The sequence below is a fragment of the Opisthocomus hoazin genome, chromosome 3 (genome assembly GCF_030867145.1).
Source record: "Opisthocomus hoazin isolate bOpiHoa1 chromosome 3, bOpiHoa1.hap1, whole genome shotgun sequence".
NCBI lineage: Eukaryota > Metazoa > Chordata > Aves > Opisthocomiformes > Opisthocomidae > Opisthocomus > Opisthocomus hoazin.
In genome coordinates, this window is record NC_134416.1 from 107864448 (window position 1) to 107890972 (window position 26525).

Below are 26525 nucleotides of genomic sequence, written 5' to 3' on the forward strand. Positions count from 1 at the left end.
AGCAGCCCCCGCCAAGGGCACCTCGTGACGAAGGCCTGGCCTGACAGGCTTTAAAACCCGCTTTGTGGAAACCTCTTGGAGGCTTCTTAGTTGGCTACCAAAGTCATTTTTGAAAAATTAGTCAGAGCTCCCAACTTCACCAGCAGAGCCAACGCCAGACAGGGCACTACTTCAAACTAGAGAGAATCTTCTGGTGCCGCCACACCTGAAAGAAAAATGGTAGCTATCTTGCTCAGCATGGTCTTCTGAAACATCTCATGAGGGGAAACCCTTACCATGAAAAGGCAGTGAAACATCATAGAAGAAAGTTCAGATTTTTCTTAGAAGCAGCGCTTGTACGCTTCCTCTTGATGACAGCACAAAGGCTGAAAACTGGCAGCTTCCAGCACTGGTGATACAAGCGCTTACTGCTATAGATGCAACAGTCTGACTTGACTAAATTAATAATTTGAAGAGCTGATCTTTACATGACAGCAATGACCCTGTGATACGATATCAGCAATCCTGATTCTGCAGGTTGTTGTGACATCTCCCTCTTTAACAGTCCCCACAAGCCTTTGGGCTGGATACCAAAGGCAGCAGAGTCTGTGCAGAGTACGTGCTGCCCAGCCATACCCAGCAGGGACTTCTCTCACCGTGTCATTACGATGCAATTTTCATATATGAACGGCCTCCTACGGCTTGAGCCTTCTGTATGCTGTCCAACACTGCCACACAGTTCTAATAGACTGGTGGTTCTCGCTTGCTGAGCAGCATCTGTCCAGAATTAGCACAGGCTTTTTATTAAAAAAAAAAAAAAAGCAGGGCTCACTGGCTTCCCAGTATTTCCCTATTTAGTTATTTCGTGTGGAGCAGTGATCTGCTTTTGAGCACAGACACAAGTTTTCTGGACTGGTGTCTGCGTGAGGGTATTCCTTCCTTCCAAAGCCGAAAGCACTAAGGCAGCTTTCGGCACTCCCAGAGTTCTCAGCTGGGGGAGCTGGGGGCACGACACGGGATTTTTTTCTTTTGTTTTAGCACAGGGTAATCCCTGTTATACACACACAACCCCCAGATGAAGTCAGTCCAGAATGTGCAACCCTGAGAGAAAGAAAGCCGTTTCCACAAACTAGTGAGAGAAAGCAAGAAAAAGAAAACTAAAAAGAGATGAGGCTATTCCCCTTCAAAGCCTCAGCATAAGCTCCTCCATAGTAAACTTCATCACATTCAGTGCTGGCGGCAGATATGATAGGTTTCTATAGCAAAAAACAAAATACCTGCAAAAATACTACCCACAAACTATGCATTGTGCCCGAGCTGCCAGTTCAGTTCCTCTATAGCTTAGTTTGCTTTCCTTTTCTAAAAATCTGCACATGTACAGTCTAAAGACCACCTGTAAACAGGCAAGACCATCCTGCCTAGCTACAACTGCATTCAGATTTACAACATCCAGCCAGGCTTCAACAACGCGACCCGAGATTCCAGCCGATACGAAGGCGGTCCCTGCACTAGGTCCGCAGGCTGCGGCCACGCGACCTGCGACACGTTTCTCAGGTTCTGTCAGGCGTTCTGTCCTTCAGCTCGTCGCCCTCCTCCAGAGGCCTGGATACACCAGCCAGTCATATGCTTTTTTTTTTTTTTAATTCATAAACTTGATGCAGCACTTCCTCCTGTGATTTCCTCAGCTGTAACTTTCTCATCCTTAACACCTTATAAAACAGGTATATCAGAGCATTCAGCGGAGATAACACTGGTGCAGAGAAGTTATACAGCTCCTCCGTAGCGTCCTTATTTTTCTACAACTCCTATTCCTCACACTTACTGATTCTGCTCCAGTTACAGCATCTTATTGTTGCCTGCATGCTATTAATGCATTTGACTCTTTACTCAGGGAGTCTGAAAGATTGTTCTAAAATATCAGCGCAGATTTTTTTTAACTGCGCTCTATCCTTCCAGTTCAGCTTCTCAGATACTGAGTATTTGAAACCCTATTTCTACTCTGATTAAAATTTTAAAATTTGCAAGGAAAAAAAAAAATAAATCTAAAATTCTTTATAAGATGACCAGGCCTGTTGTGCTGGCTGCACAAGCTAACAAACTGGACAAAAAAGATGCTCAGTCAGCAATTAGCTCTTCTCTACCTCCCCCAGCCCTCCACCCACCTACCATATCCACACTTCTTTAGGTAGTCATCAATTCAGGGAAAAGGGGAGGAAGACCACTGCTCTAGAGATAGCATGTACCAGATTAAGATGACATTATTAATGGCATCAGAGTACAAAGAAAAAAAGAATAACTGTCCTCTGCAAGTGCTCTACTTAACTATGCAGAATGAGGGGGGAAAAAACCATAACCTATAAAGCTAATATTTCAAGAAACTTAGAGAAAAAGAAGAGAAAATGCTTTGCAGGCATCACAGAGTATTTTCTCAGCAACCAGAAGACATTATTGCAACATTCAAAAAATTCCATATAGTGCTTTAAGATCACTCTTTTTGTTTGGAGAAGAAGCCCTGTAAATAGTAAGACTGGAAACAGAACCATCTGGTACACGAGTACCACAGGGACACAGACCGGCTCCTCACGGGACACGGAGATGCCTCAAACTTCCGACAGCGTTGGTACCGAGCAGAGAGAGACGACAACAGCCCCAACCCCCCAAACTGGGCATGTCTCATTGGGATTTCACTTACTCTTCATCCAAAATGACTTTAACCGAAACTATCACCTGTACTGATATACTCTTTCCTCATCTGAAAAAAATTCCACACTAAAAGTAAAAACAAAACAAGCATTCCGTAGCGACAGAAAACGAAGGAGGAAAAGCGACACGCGCACAGAAGCAGCGCACACGCGAACGCCTCCTCCGTGCAGTCTCTCATCAACGCAGGGACCAAGGGAAAGCTCTTGTGGCAGCGGGCGGTGCGGGAACGCCCAGGTGAACTCGAGCTGATGAAGATCCGCGTCACTGTGACCGCTGCGACGTCTCTGAGCTGAGAGCAGCGCACAGAGCTTGCTGCGATGCAGCAGTGGTCAGTCTGCCAACGATAACGCTATAAATAAATAAATTAACGCCAAAGGACTCCACAACCACGGGCGACCGGGAACAGGATTCACACCTTTACCAGATCAAACCCCTGGTGCAGGTGAAGAGGAACAGCAAAGTGACTAGTAACACACCGACGTGTGGCGGGGCGTGTGAGAGATGCTGGCGGCTTCAGTCCATTTCTGAGCTGCCGGACAGGCGTCTGCAGCGCACACAGCAGTCACCACGAGCGGCACCTCAGAGCATCTTGGGCAGACCAAGGACTGCAGAATGCAAAGCTCAGAGACCTCTGTAACCCAGCCTTACTCCAGTCAAATTCCACACAGAAATGGAGCATGTAAGAAAATCCACTGCTGCCTCTGGCAACGTATTCCAGCAATTACTTACCCCCAGGGCTGAAGCCTTGCTTACTTCCAGTCTGAATCTGCGCGACGTCGTTCATCTGCAGTGCACATCCCACTGCTCTCCAAGGTGGGTCCTCCGCACGGGGACCCACGGGCTGTCATCAGACCATCCCTGCCTCTCTCTGTGGATGGCATCTCTCTGGGACAGGGCCGGAATGACTGTCCGACCAGAGGACCTTCCAGCACCCCTTCCTCCCCCAGCACTCGTGCTGCCCGGGGCACTGGAGGAAGCATTCTTGCTTTTGGCAGTATCTAAGCGAGGGTCCGGGCATGTATGCGGTTGGGCAGGACAGGGAGGGAAGGGCAAGAGGGAGGATTAAGGATGCTGGAAGTTCAGCTGCTTGGACATAACTGTCCACCACAGCACACACTTCCTAGAATGGGATGCAGCTGTTATCAAGCAGCTGTACAACCCACACCAACATCCTCTCTGGTCTGGGCCCACGTTCGTCTCCACGTAACATCCCCCAGAACCGGGTCAGACACCTGGAAAATCCACAGAGAAACACTCTTCGCTTCGATTGACCTGCAACCAGATTCTTGTAGGCCAGATAAACAAGATTTGCCTTTACCTCCTTCACTGAGGTCAACCGGCACAAAACTTGCCAGACTCCAGATCTAACGCAGCAGAGTAACACCCAGCTGGCATCCTTTGAAGTAACAGGGGGAGGAATTGCTCAGGATTAGCTAAAAGCGCTTCCACCTTCTCTGTGGGTTCTGACCAACAGCACCAGCTTGGTAGGGATATACGAGTATCACAACAGTCAGACCTTCTGGTCTCCAGCCCCAGTAGCTATTTGTCCTAGCGTTACAAAGCGAGTTGTACCAAGAGCTCTGACAAAGTCACTGCCAGGTATGCTATTACTTAAAGCACAGAGAGATATCTGCTTCCTCATCTGCCTTTCAGCATCTCTCACATTCTGCACAGAGATTTTAAAACCTGAACTAGCTGAGAAACAGATTACAAAGCAGGTGGCAAGAAACCTAATTATTCTTCTCTGTGTATGGCTTTTGTGTGGATTTATAAAACATCTGTGAGTGTTACATGAGCAGCTGTCCAACGTGCTCTGGAGGAGCCAACTTGATTCACCAGGGCTATCACCTCCATGCCTCTGCGGGAACACACACGGTGCTGTCGGACACTGCTCTTACTCGGGGGTGACTTCTGTGCATCTGCAACAACAAACCTCGTTCCACGTGGCACGCGGTCCTTTCTCTTGGACATGCCACCAGCTACCTGTAGTTTTTTTCTGATGGAGTTATAAATGTGCATCTTTAAACTACAAAATGCTTACCTAAGTGGTTATGATCCTGTATAACAATGGTGTACTTCATTGGAGTAATAGCCTTAGGATGCTCTCTAAATATAAATTCATTTCAGGCTCGGTTTTATTAGAGGACAGATTTCCTTGAAACAGTTTATACAAAAAGAACTAAGAGGCAATTTTGCAATACAGTTCAGGCCAGATTTTGGCAAATTCCTTGCAGTCTAAATCACTTGAAGCCTTACAAAACATTTCTGTCTTGTACTTAACGCAGGCTGTCAATCTCTAAAAGTATAAAAAGTCTTAGAATCCAATTGATTTTTAAACCTACTTTTCCCAGTTATTCCAGCATGAAAGTATGCAATAACTTCCTAGGGCCAAAATTTGATTATGAGCCACCCAGACATCCATGACGGTCTCTAAATCATCACTGAGATAACATCTGAAACCGAATTTCAGTAACAAAACGTTCTCTTTTTTTAGGTTACTTCTCAACAGGCACACACTATGAAACCCAAACCGATACAACACATATTTTTTTGTGAAACTCTTCAATCATTTTCTAGTAAGTTGGTAAGCTATCCAAATACTGCAGTACACAAAGCACAGAGGAAAGCATACTTTTTAAAAGGTACCGTGAATACTTTAAACACAATCAAGTAAAAATGGTCTGTAACATCCCAGAGAGGGGCAATGCTGTAAGTTGCTAAAATGGAAAATAATTTTACAATCTGCAGCAAGTTGGTGTTCGGCACATACACTGATGCTTGCATTTATTTCTTGAGTATTGCATTCATGAGTACAGACAGTGAAGCCAAGTTAGCAATTCTCATTCTCTGCCCACCGCTATCAGCTGTGAGTACTGTATCAGAAGTATTCTTGCATCAAAACAGTCATTACTGAAACTTCAAAATATGACAAGCAAGGCATAGGTAATTTGCCACCTCTTTGAGAGCTAAGGCATGCATCCATATTCATTTGTTCCACAGACAGCCAAAAAAGGCCAAATTCTCTTTGACAACGTGTTACTACAGCACTGTTGGGTTTTTGATATCCAAACCCACTTACCTTCCATGGCTTGCACAGAAAGCTTTGTTTAATGAAAAATTTGTAGCATTTCCTATAGGTTGACTAGGAAATACTTGAGATAAAATACTGTTAGTAAAAGACAAGCGCAACTACTGCAGTCCAAGAAAAGGCAGCTCTGTACAGTTGATCAACATTCACATAAATACACGCACAGAAAACAGGGAATCTTAGGAAAACAAAGCTTCTCATACCACTGCAATTCCATGTTTAAAGGTCTGAATAACATCAGACAGATTTCTGAACATGAACGTAAGCCCTTACTTTCTCTCCCAGATTTCACTCTTGGAAAGGGGAAGAGGGAGATCATAGAATCATAGGTTGGAAAAGACCTCTAAGATCATCAAGCCCAACCGTCACCCCAAGACCACCACGTCTAATAAACCATATCCCACAGTGCCACATCTACACATGTTTTGAACCCCTCCAGGGACGGTGACTCCACCACTTCTCTGGGCAGCCCGTTCCAATGCCTGACCACTCTGTCAGTAAAGGAACTTTTCCCAATACCCAGTCTAAACCTCCCTTGACGCAGCTTCGGGAAAATAAATTCTAGAATCCCCATTTGACCTCAGTGGACTTCAGAACAAGGCCCAAGCGCAGTGTGGATACATCTTGGCCCGGTTCTAAGGAGGTTTGTTTACAGCTTGTGTAAATAACAACGGAAGTAACATAACCTAACAGATGTTTTCTAGGCCCTTGTTCCTAAACTGAGCATTTATTTGTGAACAAGCAACGCAGTAAGACCATGAATGACAAAGTAATTAATAATCAGGAGAAAACTTTTAACAGTTGTTTCCCAGATCACCAGCACATAAAAGAGTATAGTGGATGCTGAGAAAATGGAAGGCATAGTGGGAGAAACATTTCTTTTAGATGCAGGGGTAAATAAAGCAAGACCATCCTCAACCAGCCACTACTGTTCCCACACCATTGTAACTTCTGAGACACTACTGCAAACCAGATTTGAACAGATCTGGGTAAATATAATCCTTCTTGTCTTTTGTGGGGGTAGCTAGAAGAACAAATGGTGACTTGGTTATAGTTAACCCACAAAAGCTCTCAGATCTATTTACCCTGCAGCCCCACAAACAGATGCACCACCACAAGCAAGGAGGTGGCGTGTGGGCTGCCAAAACTACCACCACCACAAGAAACACTGGCCTGAGGCTGCAGCTGATCTGTGCCATAATTAGTCTTCCTACTTTTCTAATCAGGATGAAAAAACAAAGCAAGCTTCTATTCATTGCAGCAAACAGAACGCTAAAGGAAACATTACATCTCCCTTACACAGTACAACTGCTTCTCCCTTCAGCCAAGGGCAGGCTTGAAATTCAGTATGTTTCAGACTCAGCAAGCATCAGGCACAACAGAAGCCAAACGGACAGTACAATAAAGTCCAACAGCTCAAGCTCTGCTTCAGCACACTTCTCAGTTCAAGGTCAACCCTGAACTCACCATTAACTTGATCTTGGTTTTAATCGTGACATACTAGAGACCCCTTTTGTTCACCCTACTTTCCTGGGAGAGAGGGAAATTCTGTAGTTTAAAGACTGAATTCAATAAAGACTTTTTACATGAAGAGAATGAAAAGCAGAGATTCCCAGCAGCACCTGAGGGGCAACATCAGCAACTGCCCTACCCACTATTTTGCCATATTTCATGAAAGGTGGAATGCAGTAAAAGAACAAACAAGTTTAAGGGGACAAGAGTTCCCAACATATATCAAATAGCGGGATCTTAAGGTGTAGTAAAGTCCAGCCAAACTTCCCTCCTTCCAGTGTAAACTGGCATAAAGAAGAAAGCACTATAGCTCAGCACAGGAGACTCGAAGCCTGATCCCAGCTCTTTCCCTACTCAAGATGACACAGCAAGTCAAGACATTTCAGCTCTTCATTCAGTAAAATGGGGAATAATACTTCGTGTTAAAGCGCTGGAGACCTACAGATGCTCTGCTATATCAGATGTATTAGATGAGGGAGCACTGTTTCCTCCCACACCCCAAGCCTAAATAAGGCTATTTTACACAGAAAAAGGACTGCAAACCTCTTACACAACCATTTGCTATAAAGATTCAAGTACAAAGGAGGGCTGGTAGCGGGGAAGGGGGAGAAGGAATGTCGTTGGGTATGTGATGCTTGAACTCCACACAGCAGGAAACTTACCTTTACGATGAAATTAATAACACAATCCCATTATTGTGTTATATTGATTGACACTGTAATTGTCTCTCCGTTTTTCTTGTTGTTAAAACAGCAGTAACAACAAAATCTGTGACTGGATCCCAAACCTACAGCTGTCAAACACTTCCACTAGAAAATCAGCCTCAAAACAGCAGTTGCACCAGACAAGAAACTGACCCCAAGGTGACTATAACGGTCAGCTGGAAAGTAAGGATTTACCATGGAGTCCCCCCCACCTCTTACCTCGAGCATAGGGCGGGCACTGTCGTGGATTGAAAGAATGTGCGTAATGTTATTCTTACTCAATTGCTCTACATCTCGGGCATCTGTGACAAAGGGAAAAAAGCAAGAGAATTTCTTTAATCTCTTGAAATAGCCCACTCCCCCTTGTGCATGCTGAAAATCACTTATCATTGGTACATTTCTTTTTGAAGCTTCATGAAGTAAAGCAAAACCCCAAATGCAGCTGTTCTAGAGCACCATCACCAGAGTGGGTAACGGGAAGACACACCTCTAACTCCAAAACAAATTATATACTATATAAAGAACAAGCTTAAGTGACTCAGGAATGTGTTCTTGAGTCAGAAGTTTCACGTATTTTGCATCTGAGATGTAAGTCTGTGTACGCCTGTGTGCAGGTGATGGCCATCTGAACAAGCAGTCAGAGCTGTACAAGAAATAGCCTACCTCCTCTCTACCCACAAATGTCCCTTCAGGAGATATATTTTCACTAAGGAGATAGACCTTGTGATATCCAGCTCCGAGAAGTGAAGCCTACTGTATCACCCAAATTGAGGTATTAAAAACAAGAATTAGATCCTTCCTTCCTGTGGACTAGCAGGGAAAAATATGCATTTAGCCAATACATACCATCATTTTAAGTCTGGAGAGAGAGAGAGACGATACAGACATCAAATGTATGAAAAAGCAAAATGCTACAGCAAGGAGCTGCACTTGTGAAAAGGTGGTTCCTAGACCTGTAACAAAGGGCTTTCAAACACTCAAACCTGGAAAGCAAACTGGGGCCACTGAAAATTTGATGCTAGATATTGCGAAAGCATAGGGTTTTTTTCTATAAGAAATAAGGTAAAATAGATTATCTGTCATCAGTGAGCAACTTCTCCCATTCTAAACCATTAGCATGCCAGAAAATGACCTTGCAGAACCACTAATACAGGTAAAAAAAGTTAGTTTGCGTCCATTTACTTTTGACCTTTTCGCAGGAGGATGGCACAGCACACCATGGCAATTGCAGCAGTGGTTTCGTGATGCGAACACCTGCCTTCCAAATCTGCCCATACAAGCTGCTCACAGCAGCCTGGCTGCACACAGAAAAAGAGCACTGACCACAAAGGTTTCAAACCGGCTCTCTCTAGGTACAAAAATAACAATAGCATCACCTGTACAGTCTTTATGTACGTGCAAGAGTTCAATTAACATCTCTTGCTTCATCTTATTCCACCCTACGATAAAGTTTCGATGCCTTTTTTACACCACAAAGAGGAATTGGACATTTAATTATACTGCCCCATAGAGAAGATCCATGTGAGCACAATAACAGGCAATAAAATTTAAACTTAATCCAATTATGAAAGCTTCTCCAAGGCTAATAAAATAGAGAGAAGAGTCAAAACTGCATTGATTTCACTTGCTACTGGTCAAGCCTGCACGATCAGCACAGGTGCCTAATCCTTCAGGAGAGAATTAACATAAATTCAGTCTGAAACAGAATTAAGGCCTAGCTTCACAGAACAATTCAAATTTCCTAAAAGTCTCAGAGTGAGCACTTCAAAGAAGAAACACTGATGTCTGCCAGGAGAGGTCTTCTAATCCACCAGACCTTCAGATTTATTAACAGTTTATAGGACAGTCTTGATTCTGGGGTGGACCTTATAAATGCTTATAAATATCTGCAGGGTGGGGGTCAGGAGGATGGGGCCAGACTCTTTCCAGTGGTGCCCAGCGACAGGACAAGGGGCAACGGGCACAAACTGAAGCAGAGGAAGCTCCAGCTGAACCCAAGGAAGAACTTCTTCCCTCTGAGGGTGACGGAGCCCTGACCCAGGCTGCCCAGAGGGGCTGTGGAGTCTCCTTCTCTGGAGATATTCCAGCCCCGCCTGGACAAGGTCCTGTGCAGCCTGCTCTGGGTGACCCTGCTTGGGCAGGGGGTTGGGCTGGGTGACCCCCAGAGGTCCCTTCTAAGCCTGACCATGCTGTCATTCTGTGATTCCTCAGAGATCACCTAAGCAGGCAAAGGTTCGGAAGCCCAGAAGCCAGCCTAAGCGTCCCTAAAAATCACTGCTTTCTGTTCTCCAGAGGCTAAAGGCAGATTTCAGAGACTGCTGGCTGGAACCTACAGTGTTAATATATACCCAGCACAACCAGACCCCAACCTCTAATTATCAGGACAACCCACGTGGTAAGAAATGGCTTGCCACACAAGGCAAGCAGCTGTGCAAGGAGATATGATCCAAATTACAAGTTGACTGCTTTGAACCAGTCTGAAAGGCCTAACAGACACAGTACAACTCAAAAGGACTGAAAGGTTTTAGTTCTTCAGTTAACCAAGGACTTAGTCTAAAGGAATTTCAACAAATCAAAACTATACAGTAAGACAGTGAGATTCCAGATATTCCTAGAAACAAGCTGGAAATGGGTGTCCCAGACCTACGCCGCAGGGTAACCAGCAGGTCCTCAATATATTTAGGAAACAACCATTTAAATCACAAAACTAGAGGAGAAAAAGTTTCCCACCCAATGACTGTATCATCTGGATCTAAACTTTAAACAGTTGACAGAGGGGAAATTCCCCTGGTTCCCCTGGCACCTGCCATAAGTCTCTACAGACAAAGCTACTTAAATAGCAGCACAAATGAGATGTTCCATCACTCAGTCTCATACCCTAAATTACAGAAAAATTAATGGGTAATGTAAAGGACCACCAAAAGCCAGAGAAATCACTGCTACCACAGCAGTTCTAACGTCTTTACTGCAGCACAGTGCTGTACAGCCACAGGCAGGCTCCCACTCTGAAATCACAGCGCAAAACTCCCTATTTCTAAACTTGAAGACGAGAGCAGCCCACCAGAGTCCATCTTGTGCATCCTTAAAGGGTGCCTCAATACCTGGTGGTATTCTCCACAGTAGGTTGCCTAATCTGCTGTGCCATACAGTGAAACACTTCTCAGCTGATGTGGACTTCTGAGTTAAGCCTTCAGGAATCTCTCTCCTCACACAACAGGACACAATTCACGCTGGAGAAGTCCTCCTCTCTCCCTCCCACACCCATATTTAGCTTCTCTTCCCTCAGTTTCATCCTATGACTCCTAGCTTAACCCCTACTCCTATGCAGAAAGCTGCAAACACCAATTACAAAATCAATGGCAAAGTCATCAAAATGGGCTGGGGGTGCCAGAATTTGTTACCCTGCAGCTCTGGGAAGCCTTACTGTGTGGCTGGGGAGCAAGTCACCCAGCATATCATGCTTCCACCCCTCACATGCAAAAGGGAGATGATACTGGTCCAACCACTCCTACTAAGACACAGACTAAGACTACTAAGATTGAAGGACTCCGATACTGGGGTGACGAAGTCTCAAATGTACACACAACCATTCTCTCTTACTTCAGTGTTTACAGACATGCAAGGTGAGGAATAAAGATTTCTCCCTTTGTGGCGTTAGATGGGAAGAAAAGGCTATAAAGTCTTCTCTACCTCTGCTGCTACCAACAAAATACAGAAGCATCCTGACAAGAACAGGGGAAAAAAAAGCATTACAGTGAGATGGGCCTGGATCTGCACCATTTAACTGCAACTCACCTGTGAATTTAGAAGATTAAACGTCTCCACAAAATAAGCGAGATTAGTTTAAGTTCATTTTCATTTTGCCACCTTTCTTCCTATTAGCCAGCTATCCCATACTAAAGACATCCTCCCTTCTTCCTCCTCCAAAGCCCACATTTCAGACTTCGTTGTTAGTCTGAAAAGACAGACATGCTCCTGTAACACAGTAAGCTAGTAAGTATCAAGTTTTCAGCACAAAATTTTAGGTTATGTGTACAAAATGAAGGTAAGTGCTTAGAGCACGCAAGTCAGCCCAGTACGTACAACAGTATTAAGTCTCACTCTGCAGATGTATCGAGCCTACAGTTTCACCATCACCAGATTTATTTACTTCTTTTAAATGAAGAAACTTTTTTTTCTACACTTTATTTTCTGCTTTGGAGAGAACTAGAGATAGGCACCTAAAGGAGAACCTCCTCTCCAGTGGTTCAGAGCAACAAGAGTTACCCCTTCAAATGGGCTCCCGTCAGGAGAGCTTTGCTCCAGAGCCCAGTGATCCACACTCACACAGACACACACAGAAACTAAGCACATGAACAAAGCCTCCACGTCTCCTGTTTTAACACATCTTTTGTCCCAGCCTCTCAGAAGGACCTTTTGGGGGAGTGAGAAAGGCAGGGAAAAGGGTCCAGTACTCTGTTTAATGAGAGTACCTATAAAATGTCTTCCTTCAAAAGATGAACCTGAAAAAGCGCATGGTATCTTCATCCTCTCCTGTCCTCAGCACCTGGAATAAAGCCTTAGAAAAGGGAACTTTTCCCCCTCCAAAATTTATGCAGCTGATAGCAGGAGTTAATTGGATCTAGAACACAGCAGAACCACTTGGTGGGCACTGCCTGGTTACACACTTCGTAATGGGAAGCGCAGAAACTTTCCCAAGACTCTCCAGCTCATCCACAGCAACGCTGGACTCTTTGGGGGGAATTAGACCTCATATTATGGCTTTCCCCTTCAAATCAAAAAAACCCCAAATATTCCATTGGAAAAACTTGAATCTTCCAAATATGATTAAAAGCAAGGAAGGACACAAGCTCTTTAATATTCAAGGTAGAAACACCCTTGAGTCTCTGGTGCTCGCTACCACTACACCTTTCGGTTTGGAACCAGACAAGCACTCGTTTAGAACCTTGTATCAGAAGTCGTCGTATTTTCTCTATTTGTGCAAAGGCTAAAAAGCCGTGTTGTATCAGTCTCTTCAGGAACAAAGCACCTATTTTCATCGTGAGCACAGGTGCCTTTTGAAGGACATCACGTTTCCAGTGCAGAAGACACGTGGGCATGTAATCCCACAACAAATTCTTTGACTTCTGAGAGGACTGAATTTCATCTGTGAGGTACAACTGGAACAAAATTCCCCCCAAAACGAGAGGCAGGAAGAAGAGTTAACATCTTCTTTCCCTTCCCTCATTTTTCTCTTCCAGCCTCCCACCCTTCAGCTTGCAAAGAAAAAACTCCCCATTAATTTTCACTGAAGAAGTCCGAGAGCTCTGTTTCCTTCTGGGCTTTCAGACCAAACTCAGTCTTGGTATTTTGTATGGACATCGGTGGTTCTTCTTGAATTTTTCTGCCCTCTAGCTGTGTAATCTCAAATATACTCAGGAACTTACCACAGCTTTAATGTGCTACTACTGATGAGTAGAATTGTGCTTATTGATCTTACAAGATAACAAGCACTTCAGCACATGCCTTTTTCAGGAGGGTTTTCCAGAGAACACACTCAGGTTGTGTGGGCTTTGTGGGATTTCAGCAGGTACTTCAGTGCTTTCCATAATCAGGACGACAGACTTTCTACCCTAAAGCCCCTAAGGTGGATACAACACCCCGTCTCATTCTGTGTCCCTAAAGGTTTGTGCAGCAGTACACAAACCAGTAGCAGCAAGCTTAACTCCCACTTCTGCCACAGATTTATTTTACAAGTTTTTCCTGCGCCTCAGCTCCCAGTCAAACAAGGAGGAGTTTGCACTTCCTCTGTCATGGACTGTTTTTAAGTTGATCAGGTCTAAAAAGACAGTAAGAAACGCTGTACAGAAAGTAGAAATATTGGTGAATATCGAATAACAATCCCCCAGCCGGAACAATCGCTGAATGCCTTCCCCAGGCAACGGCCCTCCAGGGCTACAGCGTTTCAGACCCTCTAACACCTGCTTTCTCTCAGGAGGAAGGCACCCATCCGGAACAACCGCGGCTCTTCCCAGTCCGTCCGCGTCCCCAGAGGTCTCCCACGCGGCAGGGAGACGGGAGTGCACACAGAATGGTGCTTCCACCAGCTAGGTACAGAAACCCAGCCTGCCTGAGCTCCCTGAAGAGTCACCAGAGAAAGGAGGGGAGGCTCTGCTCCACGGGGCAGCTCAGAGCGATGACTCCCCCGACCCACCTTCTGGAGCAGCTCCCTCCTCTCTGCCCCCCGCGCAGAGACCCAGAGGGTGCCACGCCGCCTCAGCCCCGCGCCCGGGCGAGATGCACCGCGCCGGGCGTGCAGTTACTCCTCTTACCGACCAGATGCAGCTTTATCCAACTCAGGCTATCGGGCTCAAGCTGAGGAAACAGGAGACGGCTCAAAAGCGCATTACAGGAAATCATTTTGTAAACCCATGTCTTTAAAAGTACTGAGACATTCCAGCTGCCCAGGTCAGGATGCTCTACCCAGTGCCAACCGTGAGTGCTGCTGAGTATGTCTCCGTCAACGATCCCCTTCACAGCAGTCCCAAAGTTCATTAGCCGCTTTCTGAAAAAGTGCCACAAATCAGAACATGCCCCAGGACCACGGTAACCAAACTCCTCCAGAAAAATACACCGGTGATCAACCAGCAACCTGTTCCTAAACGGGATGAGCTCGCTGCACAGAGAGCTCGTTGCAGTGGCTCTTAAGCAGCAAGGCAGGGGGAGTGCTGAGGGGCAGGGGACGCAGAAAAAGGATCACAAAAGTTAGCTTTTGTACTGCTGACCTGACCATGGACGTTATCGCACAGGTTATCCATGAACGTGAAACACGTGCCGCAGTCCAGCAAACCAAGCGAGTAAAGCCTCTCTGGCATGGAAGATGATGGCTGAAATATAAACACAAGGGGGCCTGGAAAATTGATACCACACTCCCACCAACCTGCCAGGGCAAGCACCGTGTGCTCACCATGGTGGACACAAACACCAGGTGGCTGGAAACCTAATCCATGCCCCCACGCCGCTGCCCGGAACACCATCCTGGGCCTTGAAAAGCAAGTCCTGTGGCGACATGGCACCCTAGAAAGAACAGATTCAGACAGCGGGACTCATCTCCCAAACGACCTCACGGACACCTGGGCTAAAGAACTCGGCCTTGAGTGGGTGTATCACATCCCCTACCACGCACCAGCCTCCAGGAAAACCAAATGACACAACGGACTGTGAAAACCTACTCTGAGAGCAACGGGGAGTGGGACCTTCAAACATTGGGATACTCCTTTAGCAAAGGCCACCTGGTTAGTTAACATCAGGGGATCCACCAACCCAGCCGGCCCTGCCCAGTCACAAACTGTTACGTACTGTAGAAGGGAATACAGTCCCTGTAGTGCACACGAAGAATATGCTAGGGAAAACAGTCCGGGTTACTCCTGTTTGCAAAGGCAAACCCATCCATGGGATCACTTCTGCTCAAGGACCTGGGTGCACTTGGTGGGTGATCCATAAGGATGGGGAAGTCCGACACGTACCTCACAGGGATTTGATTTTGGGTGAGAATAGCCAATAATTTGAACCACATGATGCTAACTGCTATGTAACACTGTGTGTCACCACTTCTATTAGTTGCTGTATGTTATATCAAAGGCATTACAGTAAGAAGCACCCAGACTAATGAAAAATTAACTTCGATGAAACCAAGCAAGATGCAGCGGTGATAGAATGAGAACTGACTTCAGCAAATAGCATGCAGCAACTTCATCAAGACTGACATCCTCAGCTCCCAGACCATGGACACAGACCACGCCAGATACACCGGCTGCGAGCTCCAGACACCGCAGGTGACAACCCAACGTTACCCACCACCCCCCTGCTGTGCCCAGCAACGCCTTCTCGCCGCACTGCACCGCGGCCTGATCCTGCTCTGCCGACTGAGGGGACGTCACACCACCTCTCCTGCCCTGAGGCTGGTGTGGCAGATGGAGCCCAAAGTCAGGGGCTAAACGAGCTCATCGGACAGTTTTGAGGGATGATCCACGGATTAAGGGAATGGTATCTGTTTATGTATCAAAAGACAGGAAAAGCGATGGTGATTTATTGGAAAGTGTGGGACCTGAGTAACCTGATCTCAATGGTACAGAATACGGGGTGGATAATGTCCAGCTGGACAGATCTAGTTTTCCTTCCAGTAGCTGCTGTGTTTTGTATTTAGTACCAGAAGAATGTTGATAACACTGATGATTTCAGTTGTTGCTATGAAATCCAGGACTTTTTCCCAGCTTCTCATATTCAGACAGTGAGCAGGCGTGCGGGAGCTGGGAGGGAGCACAGCCAGGCAGCCAGCCAAGGTGGCCAGTGGAAATATTCCATACCATAAGTGTCATGCTCAGCTTACAAATGGGGGTTGGCCAGGGGGAGGAAGCTATCCTTCCCTCTCATTTCTGTGAGTCTGAATGCTCTCACGGCCAGGACTTCGAACTTTCTTGTGGGGGGTAGGGCTGCAAATCCATCGTCGGATGGTGAGGAAAAATGTATATAGTTTGTTCTGCATATTGACTATCATCTTTGTTATTATCATTACTAGTATTAGTATTTCCTTTGTCACCTTACTAAACTGCCCTTATCTCAATCCACAAGTTTCCCCTTTTGTCCATTTCTCCTCCCCATCCCACTGGAGGGAAGGGGAAGGGGTGAGCAAGCAACTGTCTACAACGTACTGTAACACCAAACTTCTCTCTTCCTCTCCACGCACCGTGGCTAATTTGAGATTATAACAACAGATACTCATGATGGTAGCACATCATGATTAAATGCAGCGTGAGCAAAGGTCACAGCAATAAACAAACAAATATTTTGTTTGTATTTTTAGTCAATTTAAAAACCAGATTGTGTAACACAGAGATTAAAGCCAACCCATCCTTACTCTCTTTTCTGGAGGCAGCTGAAGCATTTCAGCCGCTGCTTTTTTTCAGCTGGATCCCCAGCAACGCTGCCCGCTCACACACCTTCACGTGCACGCCTCTACTCCAGGTGGATGTGCTGCTTAAGGACCATTTGCAAGGCACGCAGCCGAGCGGCCAGAGCAGCAGCAGCGAGAGGGTCGCGGGCGCTGGCAGCAGAGATGCTGACTCACTCCGCAACCTCGGCCAACTCCCCTCAGCTGGTCACACCGTTCATCAGCTGAAAACACAACTGCACCAAGAAACAGATGCTCTGGCTGAGTTTCACTCCCCTGGGCGGATTGTCAAGGGCTTACCAGCAGGACAGCCACAGCCAGAGGGACAGCCTGAGAGCCACGTTCCCTGGGACCATCCTGACAGACAGCTCGAAACCTATCAAACATCCTCCCATCCACCCCTCTCTGAAATTACTTGACAGGAAAGAAAAAAAAGACAACAAAAAGAGGAAGCAACATGGCTGTGACCAAGTTAGTTAGTTTTGTCACTGGCCCAGGCAGTGGTCTGTCCAAAGGATTTTCAAAACTATCCTCTCCTCCTTATTTTCCTTTTTTCCTGCCTGCCTTCTTTTTTCTCCTTTCATTACCTAATTCCACCAGTATAAGCTCACCTCCATCCTCTCATTTTCCTCCCCATGGCATGAGTAACTCCCTCTCACACACTAGCTGTTGTACTTGTGTTTGTGGCAAAGGCAGCTTTTAACTCCACACATACCTCCGGGCTGCCACTCCAGGTGACCGGCACCACTTCCCACGGGGGAGCAAGCACTGGACCAGCAACACGGGTCAGCAGGTCCAGAGGCAGCTAAATCAGGCAAAAACCACTGAATTTGCAGGTTGAGGGGGGGAGGAAGGGTGGGCATGAGGCAGAGGGGAGGTGCCACACAGGGTCTACGTGTACCAAAACGACTGTACAGGCACAACCGGTTTACTTCTGAGTAGGGACAGTCAGCTGGAACTGCTGCTAACAGAGTGCTTTGAGAACAGGTCATTTATTTGGCTGCCCACATGAAGTTTCCTCTGTTTTCTAAATATAGTTCTGTCTTTCTGTACACAAAAAAAAAATAAGCCTCATGCAAAAAGAAAAAAAAATCCAGACAATCTTACATCCTTACATCTGCGACACGGACAGCACGAGTCTCAGTGGTCAGACAGCAATCTGCAGACCTACCGGTCTCGCCAGCAGTGACAACAGAACTCTTCAGCAGCTGCTCTAGATAACCAAAATAATGAAAGCAATGAGCGGGAGGCACATACTAAGCCTTTACTTATAAGGAGGGCTTGAAATAAGCCTTGCAAAGAATCTGCCCGGCTCACAGGCTTGCCTGCCAAGCACAGCAATTGTTTCAGGCAGGCCAACGTTTAGGAAATCCAGCTGAAGCATGCTGCGAGGAGACAGCGTTCGTTCTTCTTAAAGTGCTTGCAGCACCGCGCACGGATGAGAGAGCAAGCGAGTTCTTCTCTACGTGCTACCAGGTGAATCCAGAAACCAAGCAAGATGGGGTTAAAGAAGCTGCAGAGATGTCAGAGAATCCCGCAGGCCTGTGAAACCACACCTTAAGACCCCTGCTAAGTAATCCTAGAGATAACGATAAAAACTAATCTTACCTTTAAAGTTGCCAATGAACAAGCCAGGCAGAATCTGTGAGAAAGAAATATAGTATCAAATATAGATATCTTGTGGTAAGACAATTTGACAAAGTTCAATTTGCATACAGGATGGAACATACTACTTGGGCAGACTATTGTCAAGAGCAACGTAAAAAGCGCTGCCAGCGCTTTGTGCCTCTCTGCAGCCCCCTCAAACTACAGAGCTGGAGGTGCACTGCGCCTGCAGAGCCTTCGCCAGCAGCCGGTGGTGTTCGTCACGCGGGCTCTCCCACCATGGAGGCTCTCCAAGGCCAGCAAAAGCGGTTTCCCAACACGCAGCAGGCCTCGCAGGGCACCCCTCCCCCTGCCCCCCGCAGCAGGATGAGCGTTCCCCTCGCCTCACTCATGATGAAACTTCGTACAGAGCAGGTGATTTGCCTGAAGTTGCCAAGCCAGCTGGACAAAGCGCGGCAAAAGGGCGTCCTGCCAGGCTCGTGCAGCGCAGAGCCGCGCGCGCCAGGGCTGCGGCACCGCAGAGGAGCTCGCCGCCAACAACGAGCAGCGCGTCCACAGAATCACAGAATCATCACAGAATGGTGGGGGTTGGCAGGGACCTCTGTGGGTCACCCAGCCCAACCCCCTGCCCAAGCAGGGTCACCCAGAGCAGGCTACACAGCACCGCGTCCAGGTGGGGCTGGAATATCTCCAGAGAAGGAGACTCCACAGCCTCCCTGGGCAGCCTGGGCCAGGGCTCCGGCACCCTCAGAGGGAAGAAGTTCTTCCTCGGGTTCAGCTGGAGCTTCCTCTGCTCCAGTTTGTGCCCGTTGCCCCTTGTCCTGTCACTGGGCACCACTGGAAAGAGTCTGGCCCCGTCCTCCTGACACCCACCCTGCAGATATTTATAAGCATTTATTAGGTCCCCTCGCAGCCTTCTCTTCTCCAGGCTGAAAGGAAGGTTCACACGGAAAGGGAACTGATGGAAGTCCTCCAGTTGCGCGTTTCTCTCCCAGATCTTCCCACTCACCCCAGCGCTCCCAGCAGCCTGCCCAGGTCTCGGTTACAGGGCTTGCTTTACACGGGGTGCCTGAAGGTCAGCCTGCGCAGCCCGGGGACGCAGCACCGAGAGGCCGGGGACACCGCAGCGCTACCCCTCCCACCCTCTCATAACCCTCCCAACTTGGGAACAGCAGCAACGACGTGCAAAACCCCCAGGCAGACCAAACACACGTTTGCTGGCCAGGAATTCTGTTCTCTGCCACCTGAAGCCTCTGACCCACGCCCACACCCCTTGAAGGGACCAGAACCGTGCTGGCGAAACCACCCGATCCGTTTTTTCTTCCGTGCATGCCGAACATCCCGCCAGTACAGATATATCAGCGCCGACTTCCTAAAGCCTTAGCAACACCCAAGCGTCACCACAACAGCAGCAACAGTCTCTCGGGCACAGCTATTTAAAGGGAAATCTCCACCCACCTCGCTTCGTCCGCAGCCGCGAAGTTCCAAAAGCCACGCAGGACTTTTCACCGGGGATTATCGCCCTCCGCCTCGCCACAGCCGCCCTGCTGAAAGGCAGCTTACTACTTAAAGTTTAGCAGGCCGGCAGAAGGGCTTACAAAATAGCTTCTGACCTGCCTCAGCTCCAGGGCGGGCTCTCGTCCGATAAAAGCCGTGTGTTCGCTGCTGTTTACCCAGCCTCGCAGAGAACAGAAAGGCCGCAGCACTTCTCGCGCCCTGCAGCTTCGGCTCGTGCAGGCATCCCTCTTCGCAGCTCCGCGGGGCGATCTCTCTCTCCCTGCCGCGTCCTGTCAGCTCTAACCACCGGGCTCAATTCTGCCACCAGCGCTGAAAGATCGCTTCTCCAGGACCCTCGCTGTACCCCAAACTGCTTACAGATTATTGCCAGCAGTGTGCCCTGGCTGCCAAGAAAGCCAATGGGATCCTGGGGTGCATCAAGAAGAGTGTGGCCAGCAGGACGAGGGAGGTTCTCCTTCCCCTCTACACTGCCCTGGTGAGGCCCCATCTGGAGTACTGTGTCCAGTTCTGGGCTCCCCAGTTCAAGGAAGATGAGGAGCTACTGGAGAGAGTCCAGCGGAGGGCTACGAGGATGATGAGGGGTCTGGAACATCTCTCCTATGAGGAAAGGCTGAGGGAGCTGGGCTTGTTCAGCCTGAAGAAGAGAAGGCTGCGAGGGGACCTTATAAATGCCTACAAATATCTGCAGGGTGGGTGTCAGGAGGACGGGGCCAGACTCTTTCTAGTGGTGCCCAGTGACAGGACAAGGGGCAACGGGCACAAACTGAAGAAGAGGAAGTTCCGTCTGAACATGAGGAAGAACTTCTTCCCTCTGAGGGTGACGGAGCCCTGGCCCAGGCTGCCCAGGGAGGTTGTGGAGTCTCCTTCTCTGGAGATATTCCAGACCCGCCTGGACAAGGTCCTGTGCAGCCTGCTCTGGGTGACCCTGCTTGGGCAGGGGGTTGGGCTGGGTGACCCACAGAGGTCCCTTCCAACCCCTACTATTCTGTGATTCTGTGATTAAGGGCTGCTTGACAAGAAAATGGTTCTTCAGTCTGGCACAAACAGGCAGTAAGTTTTGCACGGATAAGCTCAGGCAGCTTTCTCCCCTTTCCTTCCCTCTTCGTTTGTACAAATTTGACATTCCCACGAAGACAATAAAAAACAGCAGGGCAGCTTCCAGTGCCAGGGTACCGAGCAGGGAAAAGAACCCTTACAACATTCCGCTGTCCCTTCCCGCCTGCACAAGTCTCCTGGTTTCACGGACCGATTCACCATTTTAAACGCCCTTGATGACTCTGCTGGAGGTGCAGCTCGAAGGCCGCCGCCCCAAGCTAGGAATCAGAAGCCGGCAGCTGCTCCAGAGAGCGAAGCGCCCAAGGACCATCGCTAAGGGCCAAGTTCTGCAAACAAAAAACGTGCCATAACGCAAAAGAACATCCAGTTATGAACAAATTTCGCTAACCAGATCCCCTCCAGACAGCTCCCTCTACTTAAGCTTAAAAAATTGAAAAAAGTGAAAAAAGCCTTTGTGATATTTTTAAATAGCTGTCTGATATTCCCTATCTGCAGCACAAATCTCAAATCACACCACCACTACTGTAGACTACAGCATTTTAGACTCCAGGATATTCTTTCTGCATCAAACATGTGCTCTTGAGAGAGGATAAAAGCTTAACTTTCAGTCAGAGTCATTAAGGTTAGACATTATAAATTAAAGATATCAAGAAGTGCTGGGGGGTTGCAAAAATGAGGCTTCTTAGATTGTTGTTGGCAAAGGAGAAAAAATCCAGAAGTTTGCACTTGTGCATCATGAAGCAACACTGCATGCCAGATAGGAAATTAGGACACCGTGCAACGAAGGACAGATGTTACCCCTCTTGTCCTAGTCATTCTAGAAGCAAGAAACACTACTATGGGTGAAAGCTACCTGGAAAGAAGTGAATCTTCATGCCGTGCTGACTAATACTTCGGCGCTAGACATGGCTGGGAACTTTCAGCTGTGTCATCTCACACTGCCTTCAGCAACTGCAACTCCGGGCCGCACAAAATGAAGGCCGATGGCTGCTAGGGGCGTGTGAGACAGCAGGGTGGGAGTCAGAAGAGAAGAAAAATAAGGTGGTTGTTTTTGTGAACCTTTCAACCACTGCTTTATGAATAAAAACAGTAGGCTCTTCATATCATCCGAAACATTGAGAAAATGACCGCGGACTGAATAACGGATGTAGAAGAACGCGCAACCAAGCGACAAGGACACCAACGCCCGTCTTCATTCGTACCTCGCAAGAGAGCGGCTCGCGTTCTCCACCTTGCACAAAGGCAGAGCCCTGCAATGGGCGACAGTTCCTCCAGTTGCTCACGCTTCTCATCAGCCCTCTCTGGAAAATGGCTTAAAGGGCTCCTTTGCCGCTGTTCCCTACAGAGACACACGCTTATAACAAAGCCTCTAACTCCTCGCCCAACGCTGCTGCGACGTGCGCCGGGACTGGTGAGCGCGCCGGGGAAGTTCATCGGGCTCATCAGGCGCCGTAGGAGGAGCAGACAAGCCCACCTCGTCCAGCGGCACGGGTCAGGGAGAGGGATTCGCCACCGGTTCCATGGAACTGGTTGCACCGGTTGTAACTATCCACGCTGATTTACATTTCTTACGAGTCAACTCCTACAACGGAACAGGGCTGATCTGTCTCTTTTGTGGAGATAACACTCAACTTGCCCCTTCAGAAGAGTCTGCATGAATAACGGTCTGCTAACTGTAACAGGACGAACAAAAACCCAGGAAAAACTCTTCGCTAAGCATATCCTGTTCACAGATGACCAGATCTAACTACTACAATCTCTCGTCACCATCTCAGCTCCTGGAAAACATCTTGGTAATTTTCAACCACAGACTTCACCTTGAACTTTGAATACAAGTCAAAGTTAAGACTTTAAGCGTGAAGACAAATCAGGCCACCCAGACAATTTCCTAAGTCAGACCCTATTACTCATCCTGTACTTGAAAGATCTAAAAAAAAAGTAAATCACTGAAAATTAATAGTAGCTAAGTCAATGCATGCTCATCAGCCAATTCTCCTTCTCTGAGCAGAATAAGAAGGGTATTTATGAGCCAACGCTTTCAGTTTAATTTGGGAAAAGTCAGGAGGCTTGGGTGGGCTTAAAGAAAAAAATAAGCACAGCTAATTTTAGAAAGTAAACTGGCAACAAAAGACAAACCCCACCTAAAAAGAATGCCAGGCCTCCAGCCTTTGATCAGCACTAACGGCCACATAAAGTCAGGTGCGACCGCTATTTGCCCCCAAAGACATCAATATCATGTGACAGAAAAATAGGAGGGGACCATGCCACCGAGAAAGGCTCAGCACCCAAGAGCAGCCACAGCAGCTGTAGCAATCTCTGGAGCTTTTCCTTACCGTACCCATGGCAGGTCACCACTAATCCTCTTCCCCTGGCATCAGTACAAAGAGATTCCACCAAACGAAATAATCCACCATCGGGTAAGCTGCTTATTTTCTCCTGCTGTCTGCACACAGCTCTACCACAGAAAAGACACTTCAGCTGGAAACGAAGGCAATTTGTATCGATAGGCTACACTGAGTCAAGCAAATACCCCCCCAACGTCCGTGTCGCTGACTCCACGCCTCCCCTTGCTCCTCCAGCGTTCGCCGACTCACAGGCTCAAAAGGAACAGACAATCCAGGGGCACATTCTGAAGGTGGCAAGTACCAGACCTCCATCCAGGATCCCTACAGAAATGAACCCCGACGGCCAGTACCCAACGTGACTGTAGCCTCCTGAAAGGAGCCAGAGCCTCCCAAGCTGCTGAACATTTCATCCTCTTGGATGCAGCCACAATAAGGGAGGAGAAAAATCAAAGCAGTGCTGTGCTTGTCCCGAAAGCTCTGGTTGGCACGTGTCAGGGCAACGCTTAACGGAATTAAAATGACCAAGTTGCCCGGAGTCACAGATTTCCAATTCCTGCCCATGCAGTACCTTAGCGAGATGTAATCCAGACACACAGTGCTAAGCTTCAAAGGGTCGAGAACTGTCCTTCCCCCTCCCCCAATACTGCAACTTCAGCGTCCCATATCCTGCCCCTCTGAACATTTTGACGGTTTCAAACATTCCCAGAAAAATATTACAAACACACCAGAAGTCTGAAAGAAGTCTCCCCAGATGTGCTTCCTCCTAACTGGCCATTCCCAGGAGGTACCTGCAAGGCTGCAAGGAGTGGCTACACATCACAATGTTATTCCCAGATTTTGAAAGAAACATGGAGAGAAGGACCAAGGGAGGTTCTACCTCCCACCCACTAACTCGGTTGGACTAACCGGCCGGGTCTTTCCCCTGCCTCAAGTTTCTGTTTCAGCATCTCCATCGTTAGGATGAAAAGGCTTCAGCTCCCAGGTGGCACAACAAGAACTCTGGGCGTTCATCAACCTGACTTCCAGGGGAAAGGACGTCAGACCTGGACAACCTGCAAACAGCTGTTTCCAGCTGGAGCATCTCTCCTATGAGGAAAGGCTGAGGGAGCTGGGCTTGTTCAGCCTGAAGAAGAGAAGGCTGAGAGGGGACCTAATAAATGTTTATAAATATCTGCAGGGTGGGGGTCAGGAGGACGGGGCCAGACTCTTTCCAGTGGTGCCCAGTGACAGGACAAGGGGCAACGGGCACAAACTGGAGCAGAGGAAGCTCCAGCTGAACCCGAGGAAGAACTTCTTCCCTCTGAGGGTGACGGAGCCCTGGCCCAGGCTGCCCAGGGAGGCTGTGGAGTCTCCTTCTCTGGAGATATTCCAGCCCCGCCTGGACGCGGTGCTGTGCAGCCTGCTCTGGGTGACCCTGCTTGGGCAGGGGGTTGGGCTGGGTGACCCACAGAGGGCCCTGCCAACCCCCACCATGCTGTGACTCTGTGAGCTCTCCTCCGCGTCGTCGAGGCCACACTCGCGGCGCAGCTACTCCCGAAGCAGGACGTCAGACAGCAGAGATGACTCAACCGCTGTTCCTCACAGCAAGCTGTGTATAAAAGGCCGGTTACCACCGCGCCTTCAAACCTGGGTCTGAAGCAGAGCTGGAGACACCGAGAAAAGTCACAGCCGCCCCTTGACCACCACCGCCACACGCCAGGGGAAACGGCGCTCACGACGAGCCCCCACCGCCCCCGAAAGCGGCCAGCACCCCTCGCTGAGCAGATCCGCCTCCCCCCCTCGCTGCCATCTCCACCGGGACCCGCCGCTTCCCCGTCCCCCCCACCCCGGCCCGGGCCGCGCCCGCCACCCCTGTGAGGGAAGGGTGGAGGGGGGGGTGTGAGTGACCGACCCCCCCGGCCCGGGCAGCGCCCGCCACCCCTGTGAGGGAAGGCGGGATGGAGGGGTGTGAGAGACCGACACTCCCGGCCCGGGCAGCGCCCGCCACCCCCCTGTGAGGGAAGGGTGGAGGGGGGGGGTGTGAGGGACCGACCCCCCCGGCCCGGGCAGCGCCCGCCACCCCCGTGAGGGAAGGCGGGGGGGGGGGGGGGTGAGAGACCGACACCCCCCTGTGAGGGAAGCCGGGGGGGGGGGGGGGGGGGACACGGCGGAGCGGCGACGAGCGGCGTTACCTTGTTCATCCCATTCCCCATGGCTTAAGCGACCGGCACCGCGGGGGGAGCTGCCGGCGGCGGGCCGGCGCGCATGGGGCAGTGCTTGCCGGGGATGCGGGAGGGGGGGACTGGGGAAGAGCTAATTGCTAATTAAGGACAGCCGCGGCTTGCCGCTGTCGGGAAGGGCGAGGCGCATCTCCCCCCGCCCCGGCCGGGGCTTTCTCCTGGGGGCGGGTTTCCGCGGCGAGCCGCGGGGCCGCGCCACCAGGAACTACCTCCCCCCCCCGCAGCATGGTTACAGCCCCGGGGGCGCCGGACGCGGGTCCCCCTGGGGCTTGTAGTCCGCGCCGCCACGCCGCCCGCGTGCTGCCAGCCCGCCGGAACTACAACTCCCAGCGGCCCCCGCGCCACCGCCCGTCCGCCGGAACTACACCTCCCAGCGGCCCCTGCGCCGCCGCCATGCCCCACCTGGCGGCCCGGCCTCGCCCCGCTCCTGAGGGGACGAGCGGGCGGCGGGGCCGGGATGGCGATCGGGGCGGGGATCGGAGCGGCCGGGGACGGCAGGGCCGCGGCGCCGGAGCGGTGTCTCTGTAAAGCCAGAAAGGAGAGCTGCCTGGCGATGTACTGCACTTCTCCCCTCTGTACTGCCCAGAAGCACAGCAGTGAGCTTTATCACAGATAACGGCTTTAATATTTCATCGGCAAAGCTCTCCAGAATGTAATTTACTTTGTTCTCACGCCGTGCAAGATACGACTGAGGTCCAAAAGGTACGAATCACAGCTTGCCATAACAACTACTCAACACATTCTGCCCCCGAAATGAAAGAATTCCTTGTCAGCAGCTCCGCAAGTGGTTTCTTTTTGTGAGACGAGGGGATAAACAATAAATAATATACCTGATAACTGCAGGGATCTGTCTGGTGCCGAGAGGTC

At 49.1% G+C, this 26525-nt stretch overlaps 1 protein-coding gene across 7 annotated transcripts in view; it reads right to left on the bottom strand.

The window, feature by feature from the left end:
• DUSP22 (dual specificity phosphatase 22) overlaps positions 1-25845 on the bottom strand; it is a 46639-nt gene extending 20794 nt beyond the window's left edge. For 3 of the 7 annotated variants that reach the window (XM_075417183.1, XM_075417184.1, XM_075417185.1), the window contains exons 1-3: positions 25611-25845; positions 18524-18557; positions 8206-8288 (exon numbers count right to left, since the gene is read on the bottom strand). In XM_075417183.1, the coding sequence (XP_075273298.1) occupies positions 8206-8288; positions 18524-18557; positions 25611-25631 (138 nt within the window). In that variant the 5' untranslated portion in view covers positions 25632-25845. Of the gene's footprint in view, positions 1-8205; positions 8289-18523; positions 18558-21234; positions 21421-21947; positions 22085-22296; positions 22434-25610 lie in introns of all 7 variants that reach the window. The other 4 variants (XM_075417188.1, XM_075417187.1, XM_075417189.1 and 1 more) reach the window with 4 other exon arrangements.
• Positions 25846-26525: the final 680 nt, after the last annotated feature.